Source organism: Juglans microcarpa x Juglans regia, chromosome 7S, assembly GCF_004785595.1.
Source record: "Juglans microcarpa x Juglans regia isolate MS1-56 chromosome 7S, Jm3101_v1.0, whole genome shotgun sequence".
Lineage (NCBI taxonomy): Eukaryota > Viridiplantae > Streptophyta > Magnoliopsida > Fagales > Juglandaceae > Juglans > Juglans microcarpa x Juglans regia.
In genome coordinates, this window is record NC_054607.1 from 16,724,247 (window position 1) to 16,739,010 (window position 14,764).

At 36.6% G+C, this 14,764-nt stretch overlaps 1 protein-coding gene across 2 annotated transcripts; it reads right to left on the reverse strand.

The window, feature by feature from the left end:
- Positions 1-261: 261 nt before the first annotated feature.
- Positions 262-3,022, reverse strand: LOC121241601. 2 transcript variants are annotated; one of them, XM_041139431.1, is made up of 5 exons: positions 2,733-3,022; positions 2,376-2,629; positions 1,252-1,463; positions 888-1,149; positions 262-735 (listed from the first exon to the last, which is right to left on the reverse strand). In XM_041139431.1, the coding sequence occupies exons 2-5, from the start codon at positions 2,625-2,627 to the stop codon at positions 400-402; spliced, it is 1,062 nt and encodes a 353-aa protein (XP_040995365.1). In that variant the 5' UTR covers positions 2,628-2,629; positions 2,733-3,022; the 3' UTR covers positions 262-399. The 2 variants fall into 2 exon arrangements, with proteins under 2 accessions (XP_040995365.1, XP_040995366.1); XM_041139432.1 differs by lacking the exon at positions 2,733-3,022 and having other exon boundaries at positions 1,252-1,470; positions 2,376-2,514.
- Between the last annotated feature and the right edge of the window lie 11,742 nt (positions 3,023-14,764).

The following is a 14,764-nucleotide window of genomic DNA, read 5'->3' on the forward strand; positions in this document are numbered from 1 at the left end:
ATTCAGACCTAATATTCTAGTTGTTTCAGTTGAAAATAGGGAGTATTGATGGCATCAAAGTTTCAAATTGCATATCCAAATCTTGATAGAACTTCAAGAGCTAATGCTCCTTCTATTAATGTTGAATTGTATATATATATGTGAATGTGTGTGTGTGTGTATGCACATATATATGTATATATATAAGCATACATACATATATATACAGTCAAACGTTCATATCCATCTCTCTCTCTCTCTCCAATTAATCAGTGTTATAACGGCTATAGAAACAAGAATCATTACCATTCAAGTTTTCCAGTAACAAATGTAATGTACATATGTTTCAATCTCTGAGAAAACAAAAAAATCAATCACCTACACAATCAACAATTTGAACGATGAGAAGTTGTGACAACTTTAAGGTAGTACTCTGGCTTTTCTAGGTCTATATAAAACTGCTTCTTCTCTAAGCAAAAGAGCCCTTAAAATTGCCTCGCAAACACCATTGTAGTGCACAATTAAATGTCCACCATCTGGAACTTCATGATATCGAATCCAGGGAAGCTTCCCTGAAACAAATCTTTGAAGCTGAACAGGCACAACCTTATCTTCATAGCCTTGCCATATGTGCACAGAGCTTTCATTCTTTGTGTATGGATTGGTTATACCCATTGGATCAAATTCCCATTTGCCAAAAGCCAGCATAAAGTCACGACGGAGAGTGTCAAAAACGCTTCGTTCTCGTAACTTATCCTGTAGGATGAAACAAAACCTTTATAAACAATCATCATAAATTTTCTATGGTTACACATTTTTTAGCATAAAGTTTGAATCACTTGAGCCAAGTATATCATCAAGAACCTTTTTAACTTCCTGCTTTTTGTGCAGATGGAACATGTAGTTACCTGGGTGAGCATTGGGAACCCTGATATAGTCTTCAAAGTATCTATGTCTCGATCGTTAAAGAATAATGGGTTTCTTTCCAGGACAGATGTTGAAGGCAGCCATTTCTGAGTCGCCCACCAGTATAGTAATCCAGGAGCATGATTTGCAAACCAGATTGACCACTGCACAAGTTTCCTCCTGTAGTCCTCCCTTATCAGACTATCAGGGAGAGAAGGCCACCGATAATTCACTACAGGGACTATGAAGGCCACACCTGCTAGCCTGGAAAAATTATTTTCAGGTAAAATTTAACAATATGTTCTTGACATGGCCGAGTAGGAAAAAAAAAACTTGAAACTCTTAAGTCTGAAGACAGTGTTTTGCCTGTTTGGTATGTATTTGAGGCAACTCCATGTGGAGTATGATCCCATTGAGACTCCAATCACATAGAACTTGGATCCTAGCTGCAGTTGGTCTGCAAGTTCTTGAATGTCAAATGCTTCACTCTTTACTGTGTGCTTTGGGTCAGGATCACTTTCTCCATATCCCGCTCGATCAAATAGCAGAAAGTATATGCCCAAGTCATCTATTAGTTCCTGGAAACTAAAGCAGTTTGAAATTCACCTCCTTCAAAAATTTTAAGGTTATTTCTATTGAAGATAATCCCATAGATCAGAAAGACCCAACGGCCACAAGTCCCTCTATGGAAACTCAGACTCAAATCACCCCAATGGCTACAATTTCCTCGATGGAAACTAAGAACCATTTCACCCTAACGCCTCCAACTTCCCCTATGGAAACTGAGACCCACATCCACAACATAACTGCTGCAAATCCCTCTATGAAAACCGAGACTCAAGCCAACCAGATTCATGTCAATAACACAGCAGCCACACATGCTTTGTATGGAAAAATTCAACACAAATATTTTGTAAACGGCTAGTTAGTTTCCTTATTTTTTCTTTCACTTCATTGTACATACGATACATATATTGGAAGGCTCTCGTGCGTGGACTCACGGTTTGTGAGACTTTTTTACAAACAGCTTGAATTCATTTGTCTTTAATTTCTCTTAACAGATTTACCGACACAATATCGCTTCCTTGACTGGTAGATATATCAGGATTCAAATTTATACATGTTATATATGAATTTTGATGATCGCTAAACAACCCAAAACAAATAGAGGATCATTGTAGCATATATTTTATATAACAAACACCCCTTGATATGTGCACGTGTGATAAAAATTTCTTCCCAGGCCCTTCTACAATTCTTTTCCTTTACATTCATTCATAAGAGTTTGGTATCATTTGCGTTTTGCATATGCTTCTTCAGCCGTTTCTATCCGTTGCAACGGTTTTCTACTAGTAGTCATTCAATGCAGACATTTCACCAGGATGAGCCAAAATTCTCCTAGTTTTTTAATCGAGATGCAAACCAACAGAGAATGTCTAAAGCTTCAGGTTCTCATAAAATAGGTTGAGGAGAAAGATTGATGTGCGTACTTGGGGTGCCAGAAAATTCATCTCTTTAGAGCTTCCAAGGCCGTGCACAATAATGATTTTGTAGCTTGCCTTTTCCTTGGGGACACCTCTTTCTTTGTAAGCCAGATACCTTCCATCTTTTAGCCTGATTCTTGATGAGGTCACAGGCGAATCCTCTGCCGACCCATTACTTTGTGGAGGGGGTAGTTGTGTTGCCTGATAAACCATCCCAAGAAGACCCATCAGCAAGACGACGGCTGCTTTGGAAACCATCCCTGAAGGAATAAAAATGGTTAGATTTGGCTGACATCTTTCAACTCGAATGATCAAAACAATATCCCAGAAAGAAGCACGAATGTTTGGAAGTGACCTGCATACCTGACACAGATTGTGTTCTCTATTGGAGGGACTCCAAAAGATTAAAGATGGTCTCCGATTTCTTGTTTCCTTCTCCTTTCGACTCGTAAATGGGAAGGTGGCTTAATTTTCTAAGGTATCAGTACAGGGCTGCAAGGATCTTGACAGCCCAAAACACCAACCTTGTAATGTCGATTGCTATGAAGTTTTGAACTTCTGCGGGCATCCCATGAAGTGTCGGGGGAATGGGCATTTTGTTGGCCTTTTAAGCAGCACAAAAAGGGAAAATAAAACAAAACAAAAAAAAAAAAAAAAAAAAAAGGAAAAAAAAAATTCATACTCAGTAAATATTTCTAGCAAATTCATTATTTCTTCCAGCTGCAGAGAATTTCAACAGAAATTTACTAAAAACTGAGTTTTGTGGGGGCTTGGTAGTTTTTCAACCCCAAAAGATGCAACCCATCTTTGCTGGCTTTAAATTATTGTATGTGTGTATATATATATATATATATATATATATATATATATTTATATATTTGAAAAATATTTTAATTATAAAAAGATTATATAAAAATAAATTTACAATATGATGTAATTTAATGTGATACGTTAAATTATAAATTTATTTTTATTATAAAATAAATCTAACAAATTCCATAACATCATATTAATTTATAAATTTATTAGATATAATTTTTCTTTTTATATTTATAACACTTATATTTATACCGTAAATTTTGACTACGTGTTAAAGTTGGAGAATAGGCCATTACACAGCTGGCTGATATGAGCCCGTGGCAGATCTTGTCTAGGAAACAACGATCTTACACATCCAACTCACATGGCTGGTTAATCATGCAGCCTAAGATTGGGCGCTTGAGCCAGATGTATTTTATACATTGTAATTGGTAAGTCCGAAAAGTTGTGCTTTGCATCTCATTTAACAACTGTCTATTATATATATATATTCTTCAAAATTCTAAATTTTCTTAAATAAAACTGAATTTTCTTTTTGAAAAAATTTTAAAATTTCCAAAAAAGAAGAAAATAACTAATGTGATTGTTGTCAAATATATTTGTTAAACTCAAATGGGGTGAGCTCTATTATAATTCATAACTCATTGGCAAGTTCACCAAAAGAGAATGGAAGTCTAGAATATATTGTAATGGCTAATGGGAAATGATCAAAACACCCCATGTTGTATCAAAATAGATCCCTTCTATTACCTAATCGAAATGGATGATTCTATTTTGAAGAAAGATAGACATAAAATACGATACCATTTTCAGTGAAATTGACAAGACTGTGTTTTAGACTAAGTGGATACTATCCATATCACTTGAAATAAAAGAGAATCCTTGTCTAGATAGACACATCATTTGAGTCTTATATCATTTAATGCTCGTAAAACTTTCAGATAATATAAGCCCCACACGAGGAATTAATGTGAAGAGGATCTCAATTACAAGTTCTACACTATATATATTTACAATAAATGATGTAGAAAGAGATCAAAGCAATTTGACATTTTGCATGGTTACATTTAGTGCCAATGTATCTGGAAGGGAGAAATAGGGGGCCCAAACAGCAAGCCCAAGGATCCCCAGACGGCCCAGAACTCTGAGGCTGACGGCCCACCCTCCCCCTCTCTACGAGGAGTCGCTAATGGGAAAGAGATATCTCCCACATTTAATGAGGCAATCTAGGACGTGTGCAAGGAGGCTCGAGAAAAGAAAGGTCGTCGATAGACCAGCATTTTAGGAAGAGCTGGCATACAAAAATTTGGGAAGATGGGTTGCAACGGAGGAAAAGAGGGATGGTACTTATGTGAGTAAGATAACTTCACTTTCTCTCTTTCAAGGTTTGAGACTCCATCTGTCAATTGAATTTGGCATCGGAGGCTTCCCAACTGCAACCACCATTCTTCTTTTCCCCTTGCAGGTGCTGGTTAGCTGCATCGGTGGGCAATTACAAAACACGCCTCAACAATTGACGCCATCTGTGGGATCCGAGTTATCTTAACCTAATAGCATCAACGTGCCTTTTGTAATGCCCACCACGACCCGCGAGCGTATGGTCGGAGTGCTGTCAACCTCGACAGACAACAGGCCCTCACCCCTAATGAAGGAATGGACGATAGAGCCTCTCCCAGAAAGGGAGAAGCCATAATACGGCGAGGGGGGTGGGATGGAGCCGACGTACCTTGCCCCGCCGGCTTTCCCTCCACCCCTGCTCGTTGACCAGGAGATGGAGGTTTGAGATGAGCGAAACCTGAAACAAGGATAGACCGACAAACCTCTGGAGCTGATACCCCTGGATGCCGCCCGCCCTGGCATGGAAATGAGGTCCCAGTTGATAAAGCTCCTAAGGGATCATCAAGACGTGTTCGCCTAGCAGCACTAGGACATGTGCGGCATCAACAAGGAATAATTGAGCACCATTTGAGCATTCACCCGGACACCAAAAAGGTTTGTAAAAAAAGGTGAAGTTTTAGCGCGAAGAACTATTCCATGATAGCGGAGGAAGTCGACTAACTACTGGTAGCAGGGTTCATCCGGGAGGCTCATTACCCGGAATAGCTTTTCAACGTGGTCCTGGTTCGAAAGTCAAGCAGCAAATGGAGGATGTGTGTGGACTTCACTGATTTGAACAAATTGCTTCCCCCTGCCGCGCATCGGCCTAATTGTCTATTCAGCAATGGGTCACAAGATGTTGAGTTTCTTGGATGCCTACTCTGGATATAACCAGATACGATGAGCCTGAAAGACATAGAGAAGACTACTTTCATAACAGACCGTGGTCTTTACTGCTACAACATGATGCCCTTCAGTCTAAAAAATGTTGGGGCCACCTACCAAAGGCTGGTCAACAAGATGTTCAAAAAGCAGATAGGGTGTAATGTGGAGGTGTATGTCGACGACCTCCTGGTTAAACGTTAGGACCCCGAAGAGCATCCGAATGATTTGCAAGAAGCTTTTACAGTCCTCCAAAAGTATGGGATGAAGCTTAACCCCGCGAAGTGCGCCTTTGAGGTTGGGTTGGGGAAGTTGTTGGGGTTCATGGTCTCAGAGAGAAGGATAAAGGTGAACCTGAAGAAGATCCAAGCCATGATTGACATGAAACCCCTAGACCCTGAATGAAGTACATAGGCTAGTCGATAGAGTGGCAGAGCTCAATAGGTTCATCTCCCGATCCACAGACAAGTGCGCGTCGTTCCTCCAAGTGTTGCAAAAAACTCGCGAGCTAGATAACAGCTGCGAAGAGGCGCTCGCTCAATTCAAGATGTATCTCGCCAACCCACCCTTGATAAATGGTCAATTATGTTTTATTAATACTCTTAAAATCTTGGGTTAAATGAGTTTTAGTTGTTAAAATAAGAGTATTAATAAGATAATATGAATTAATTAGGTTTTGGCATGTGAAATAATATTTTACCTCTAATTAAATATAGATGGGTATGTTGTTTCTTGGGCTAGCTAACATTTAACTAAAGTTAAGATTTATTTTGGTTCATGCAGGATTGTGGCCCACAAATGACATCTATGAATAAATCAACCCATGAGAAGTTTAGGTCAATTGCTGAAGTTCAAGCTTGTTTAAAGCAGCCCATACGTGACTCTATTTGAAGCCCATGTGAAGAAGGCAACCTGAGAAGGAATTGATTTGCTTCAGGCCTAATAGAAGGCCACATGAAGGACCAACTCACTACCAGACCCAATAGACACAATTCACTACCACGTGAAGGCCTAATTGATTTGCTACTGTGTAGTGCTTTGGGAGTGGAACGTGCAGTAGGCGAGGAACACATGCGGTAGTTGGTCGTGCAGGCGTGAAAAGGTTGGGACATCTGGAATCGACTGCACAGGGAGAGAGATATAAAAGGGAAAGAAAAAGAAATGAGGCGCTTGGACTATTTTTTTTATGGGTTTTACTCTTTTTTTCGGAACTTTATTTTTCAGTTTTCATCTTTTTTTGTGCGTTGGGGCGTTCGGTTTCATCTACATTTTTTGAGTTTTCTTTTGGGTTGCATTCAGACAGCGTGAGTTTCCTAGTTGTTTTGTTTAACAGTTCTTGTTTTTTCATTTATCCAGAGCGTTTTCTTTGAGAAGCTATTTTTTACATTCTAGGGTTTAACCCATTTGGGTTTCTTTTACTCTCAGATTTTGTGATGGCTTTATTTAGATTAATTTTTGCTGTTAGAAATACCATCTGTAGCTAATTTCTGAAGCTTGGGTTGTGGAATGAGACTTGATTTGTTTTTGAGTTCTAGTTTAATGCAATATTTTATTGATGAATACTAATTTTACTTGTTGCTAGTCAGATTTGAACTGAAAATAGATTGCGGCTCTTGCTCTTGATTTGTTGTTGACGTAAGGCACAACAAAAACTTGAAAATTGTCAAGGCTTCTCTCAGTTGATTGTTAATGTGTTTTTGGTTAGTAACGTTGTGAATCCCTTAGGGAAATATTGCAAAACTTGAGCATCACTTTTTATCTTCCGTTTATCATGCCTTGATTGGATTGTTAATGGAGGAAATTTTCTAGAAACCGAAACAAAGAGAGTCTCATACCAAACCCAAGTGTTTGTCAAATCATTTATTTGGAACTATTATTTTCAGCTTTACATTAAAAATTCTGTTTGTTACTTATAGGAATTGGAATTAGAGTTTTTCATCGTTTAGAATATTAAATTTTCAGCAACTATTCCTTTTATGATTTAATCCATCTTTTTAAAATTTATAAAATTGAGATTCTCAAAGCACAACCACATATTCCATTTTCATTAAATCTTTCTTTGTGAATATATTAAAATCCATTTTGCTCATTGTTTATACATACATAATAAAATACAAAAAGAAAGAATTTCATACTTTATTTTACTTCTTCACACTTCACATATATCATCATACTTTCCAATTAAATTTCACAAATGCTTTGATAATCCGTTGTCCCTGTGGAATACGATCCTGGACTTATCATTGATACAACTTGATACTTCTACACTTGGAAGCATATTGTAGACCGAGTCAAGTTTTTGGCGTCGTTACCGGAGACAACTGGTGCTTATTAGAGCATTCCTCCACTGCTGAAAGGGCGTTTGTGGAGCTATGAACCTTTTTACAGCCTGCGTGATATCTGATATTTTTCCCTTTTCTCTGTTTATTTTTCATTGTCTTTGATGTTCTACACTTGTGTGTATGGCTAGTTGGACTAGAGACCAAACATCTCGGCTGGTTAGGACAGAATCATTGGTATCTTTTAACTCTGCATCACTGTCTCTTGAAACATCATGGCTGAAGATGAACATCATGATAGGGAAATGGTAAATCAAAACAGGACACTTAGAGAGTATCTACAGCCTGTTAGGACTAGCACCCCTTCTTGCATCATTTTTTCTCTTAATGCAAGTGCTTTTAATTTTAAACCCAGGATGATTCCATTGCTACCACATTTTCATGGCATGGAATCCGAAAATTCCTACTTTCATATCAAAGAGTTTGAAGAAATTTGTTCCATATTTATGGATAGAACATGCACTGAAGAGGTCGTAAGATTAAAATTGTTTTCATTTTCCTTAAAAAACAAGGCTAAGACATGGTTGAATTCCTTAAAATTAAGATTCTTTGGGACTTGGCAAGAAATGTAAACTGAATTTTTAAAGAAATTTTTTACCATGCATAAAACTAATGCTTTGAAAAGACAAATCATGAATTTTTGCCAAAAGGATGTGGAAACATTTTATCATTGTTGGGAACGATTCAAAGACCTTTTAAATGCATGCCCTCAACATGGATAAGAGAATTGGAGGATTATAAGCTTTTTCTATGAGGGTTTACAATAAAAAATGAGGTAATTTGTAGAAACCATGTGCAATGGTGAATTCTTCAACAAAGGGCTTGAGGAAGCCTTTGAATATTTTGACTATTTGGCTGAAAATGCTCAATCTTGAGATGTTTTTGACTTGTAATATGATGATTTACATGCTAAGCTTGCATTAATGTCTAAAAAATTAGAGTCTTTAGAGCTTAAGAAAGTCAATGAAATGCATGTTTTACCATCAATTTCTGAAAAATGCAATATATGTGAGGATCCAGGGCATGTGACTAATGCATGCCTAACAATTCCTGCTTTTAAGGAAGTTTTGCTTGATCAATCGAATCTGGTGCATATGATTTTTAAGAATTTGTATGGACCTTATTCTAATAATTATAATGCATGTTGGAGAAATCATCCAAATTTTAGCTGAAAAAATGAACAACCTGGGCCATCTACACAAGGACAAAGTCAGTACACCCCTTATGCAGCAGCTAGCCAAGGTTCGAGATCCTTTTATTTTGCAAATCAGCCCCTTCCAATGCAGAAAAGGGAGTGGAAGACTCCATTCAACAACTAACTATTAGCCTACAATAGTTTATGCAAAGTCAGACCACGATCAACAACCAAAATGCCTAGGCTATCAACGAGATCAGAGGGACCCTCACTAGAGTAATCACTACTCTAAGTAACCAAGAAAAGGGAAAATTCCTAGCTCAACCCCAACCCAATCCACAAGGGCAAGGTCAACCATCTCAGAATAATGGTGAAGAGGCCAATGTGAAATCAGTGAAAGCTATTTCAACTTTGAGGAATGGTAAGGTTGTAGATATCACTGCCCATAGCGCAGGAAATTCAAGTAAAAAAGCTAACCCTCCCTTAGTTAGTGGTGAGTCAAGCACTTTAGATCCAAATAATGATGCATGTCCCATACCTGCACATTTTCCACATCGTTTACTTTCTTTGCATAAAGAAAAATAGTATGCTAGATCCTAGAAAGTTTTAAGCAAGTTAAGATTAACATTTCACTTCTTGATGCTATTAAATGAATTCCTGCTTATGCCAAGTAAAGGATTTATGCACTGTGAAACGCAAACTAAATGTGCAAAAAAAGGCTTTTCTCACTGAGCAAGTTAGTGTCATTATTCAAAATCACACACCACATAAGTACAAGGACCCTGGATCACTTACTATTTCATGTGTCATTGGAAATTCTAAGATTGGTTAGGCCTTGCTAGACTTAGGTGCGGGAGTTAATTTACTACCTTATAGTGTGTATGAACAATTGGGGCTAGGGGAATTAAAAGCCACTTCCATCATTTTGCAGCTTGCCGATAGATCCATAAAAATTCCTAAGGTTATTGTTGAGGACGTCTTGGTCCAAGTAGATAAATTCTATTACCTTGTGGATTTTGTGGTATTAGATATGAAGTTATAATCCCACTCAAACTCTTCACCACCTGTGATTTTAGGAAGACCATTCCTAGCAACTTCTAATGTAATAATTAATTATAGAAGTGGTGTTTTAAAATTGAGTTTTGGAAATATGACTTTAGAACTGAATATTTTTAACTTGTGCAGGTAGCCTCAAGAACTTGAAGACGTTGAAGAAGTCAATGCATTGGAATCCTTACTTTCTGAAAATTCTTTATTTAATTACGATTGTGATGAACATTGGGAGGATTTAGAAGACTCTATTGAGTTAATGGAATCCATTAATCAATTTTTCTCTCTTTGTGCTGCAGGAAATTCAAATGAGATGCAGTGGAAGCTCAAATTTGAGCCACTACCAGCATTACAAGCCTTGGCATAGCCCTCCAATGAAAAGACCCCAGTGCTGGAATTAAAGCCACCATTTCCAATGGTGATTTCTGCACTCTTAACCCCTGACCAAGAAAGTAAGTTGCTGAAAATTTTGGCACAACACAAATCAGCTATTGGCTGGTCCATTGCTGACATCAAAGGTATAATTCTATTTATTTGCACACATAGGATATATTTGGAAGATGATTCAAAACCCTCTAGAGAAATGCAAAGGAGACTAAACCCCACAATGAAAGAAGTGGTAAAAAAAGGAAGTCTTGAAATTGTTAGACATAGGCATCATCTATCACATTACTGATAGCAAATGGGTTAGTTCAATCCAAGTTATTCCAAAACAATTTGATGTAACTGTGGTGGCAAATAACAAGGGAGAATTGGTGCTTACTAGAGCGACCACAGGTTGGAGAATGTGTGTAGACTATAGGAAATTGAATACCGCATCTAGAAATGACCATTTTCCCTTGCCTTTCCTTGACCAGATTTTACAAAAAGTGGTGGGGCATGAATATTATTGTTTCCTAGATGACTTCTCTGGTTATTATCAAATAGAAATAGCCACTGAGGATCAAGAGAAGACCACATTCACTTGTCATTTTAGGACTTTTGCCTTCAAGAGAATGCCATTTGGGCTATGCAATGCTCCGACCACTTTTTAAAGATACATGTTAGGCATTTTCAGCGACTTGATGAGGACATTGTTGAGATTTTCATGAATGATTTTTTAGTTTTTGGAAAAACATTTGATGCGTGTTTGTCTAATTTACAAACTGTTTTGAAAATGTGTGAAGAAAAATAATTGATATTAAATTGAGAAAAATGCCATTTCATGGTAAGACAAGGGATATTTTTGGGACATATTGTATCTCTTCGGAGCATAGAGGTAGATAACACTAAAGATATAATTTCAAATTTGCCTGCGCCTAAAAATATGAAAGGTGTTAGATCTTTTTTAGGGCATTCCGGTTTTTATAGAAGATTCATAAGGAATTTTAGCTTTACCTCTAAGCCTCTTTGTCAACTTTTAATGCATGATGTCAAATTTGAATAGACCAAAGAGTGTCAAAATTGCTTTGATCAGCTGGAAACATTTCTCACCACTGCACCCATCATTCAGCCGCCGGATTGGTTACTTTCTTTTGAATTAATGTGTGATGCAAGTGACTTTGCTGGGGGGCTGCACTTAGACATCGAAAAGATAAGCTGTCATATGTCATATACTATGCTAGTAAGACTTTGAATGCTGCCTAAAAGAATTAGTCCACTACAGAAAAAGAATTACTAGCTATAGTATTTGCATTCGATAAATTTAGATCATATCTTCTTGGTTCACCTGTCATAATATTCACTGATCATGCCGCTTTGAAATTTTTATTGTAAACAAAAAGACACCAAGCCGAGGCTGGTAAGATGGATACTCCTATTGCAAGAATTTGATCGTACAAGAAAAGACAAAAAAGGAGTAGAAAATATGGTGGCGGATCATCTTTCTCGCCTTACACCTGAAGTTTTTGAGCAGTTTCCTTTAATTTCTGATTATTTTCCTGATGAGCAATTATTTTCAGTTGAAACTTTACCATAGTATGCTGACCTTGTAAATTTTCTGGTCACAGGAAAAACTCCCCCTTAGTGGACTGCTCAGGACTTCAAGAGGCTGAAATCTGAAGCTAGGTATTTTTTCTATAATGATCTTAGCTCTTTAAGTACTGTTCTAATAAAATCATTAAGAAGTGTGTGCCTAATAATGAAATTTCTGGTGTTTTAACTTTTTGCCATACGAAAACTTGTGGTGGGCATTTTTCAGCCCGCAAAACTGTGGCTAAAATTTTTAAAAGTAGATTTTATTGGCCAACTATGTTCAAGGATGCTTTTAGTTTTTGTAAAGCTTGTGAACCTTGTCAAAAATTAGGAGGAATCACTAGGAGAAATATGATGACCATGCAACCCATACTAATGATAGAAATTTTTGATTGTTGGAGAATAGATTTTATGAGACTATTTCCTTCTTCTTATGGCTATTTATACATTTTACTTGCTATTGACTATGCTTCTAAGTGGGTTGAGGCAGCCCCTTGCAAATCTAATGATCATCAAGTTGTTTTAAAATTTTTGAAAGAAAATATTTTTGCAAGGTTTGGCATGCCTAAAGCCATAATTAGTGATAATGACACTTATTTTTGTAACAAGTATTTCTCAGCCTTAATGAAGAAGTATGGTATCCATCACAAAATCTCTAGTCCCTACTATCTTCAAACCAACGAACAGGATGAACTAGCAAATAGGGAAATTAAAAACATCCTTAAAAAAAAGGAAGGATTTGTCTTTGAGATTGTCTGATGCCCTGTGGGCTTATAGAACAACCTTTAAAACCATTTTGGTCATGTCTCCATATAGACTAGTGTATGGTAAGGCTTGTTATTTGCCTATAGAGCTGGAACATAAAGCGTATTGGGCCATTAAGCAATGTAATTTCAATATTGATGAAGCAGGTTGTGTGAGGAAATTGTAGCTGTCTGAATTGGATGAGTTGAGGATGGATGCCTACAATAACTCTAAGTTGTCCAAAGAAAGAATGAAGAACTTCCATGACAAATACATCCAACGTAAGACTTTTGAACCTGACCAACAATTGTTATTGTACAATTCTCAGTAACACTTGTTCCCTGGTAAGTTAAGGTCTCGGTGGAGTCTTTATGTGGTACAAACTGTTTTCCCCATGGTGCTATAGAAATAATGAATCCTCTCAATGGTAACATTTTTAAGATTAATGGTCAAAGGCTCAAGCCTTTTATTTCTAACTTTGGACCTGAAGAATCCACTCTACATTTGCTTGATCCTAATTAATGGTTTCTTGATCTATCCATTTCTTTTCATTGTTTTCTTTTGTTCAGTCTTTATTTTTATTTTTGTTGTACTCCTTTCAAAGCTGCCCAGGTATTTCCTTTTCCTTAACTGCTCTCTTTGTGTAAATTTTTTTATTTCTCTTGCATCATTGAGGACAATGCTAAAATCTAGTTGGGGGTATGGAAGAGAATTTATTTTTCTGTTTGCATGCCTTATAAATATGTTGGTCCACTTTGGGGGAGTACTGGTAATGAGTTCAAAGCAGATTAAAATTCCTATTTTTGAATTTTACATGCTAGAAAGTGAATTGAAAAATGATTTGTTGAGGTCATGGAACATGTGGAATGCAGTGCAAATCTGAGCATAGGTCAAAAGAAGGACTTATCCATTTTATTTACTTTTTAAACCAACAGAAAGATGTTAAAAGTTTTGCTATAACACAACACCTGCCCAAAATGCTTAGAAAGACTATATTGGGTAATTATTTGTTGATTTTCACTTCAGTTATTTGGAACTCTAATGAACTATATTCTAATTGCTTAGGAAGAAATCTGAAGTGTATTAAATAAGAAAATGGACAAGCCAGAGATTAAAAAAAATGAAAAAAAAAAATCATACATGATGTACATTTGTGTATTGGAAAAGACTGTCTATTACCAGGGTCCTTACTAAATAAGAAAGTAGGCACCTTTTAAATTGTAATAGTGTGAAAGCCACCATTACAATAGTTTTGAATTAGAGTAAAACCATGTGGTTATCTCAGAATAGTTGTTGTGTTTGAAACTTTTAATACCTTTTGGTAGTCAATCTTGGAATTCTAACCCATTTCCTATGCACTTAAAATAAAGCAAACTTTGTTATATTTTATTCCCTTTGTTGATTTATTAAATTGTGTGTAAATCTCTCAGTTGATACTAAATTTCAGATTAAGCTATTTCCAATGTTCTTAAACTCAACAAGTTTACTTCATGGCATGTGATTTTCAGATTTTCTGAAATTGTAGTTGGTAACCTCCCCTTTGTATGATTTCATTCACTTTATTTTCTAGAGACTAGCAAAAAGTCAATTGGGAGGTGTATTAAGTGGTCAATTATGCTTTATTAATACTCTTAATATCTTGGGTTAAATGAGTTTTAGTTGTTAAAATAAGAGTATTAATAAGATAATATAAATTAATTGGGTTTTGGCATGTGAAATAATATTTTACCTCTAATTAAATATAGATAGGTTTATGTTTTTTTTTTTTTTTTGGGCTAGCTAAGATTTAACTAAAGTTAAGATTTATTTTGGTTCATGCAGGATTGTGGGTCACAAATGACATCTGTGAATAAATCAACCCATGAGACGCTCAAGTCAATTGCTAAAGTTCAAGATTGTTACAAGCAGCCCATACGTGACTTTATTTGAAGCTCATGTGGAGAAGGCAACCTGAGAAGGAATTGATTTGCTTCAAGCCTAATAGAAGGCCACGTGAAGGACCAACTCACTATCAGACCCGATAGACACAATTCACTACCACGTGAAGGCCTAATTGATTTGCTGATGTGCTGTGCTTTGGGAGTTGAACGTGCGGT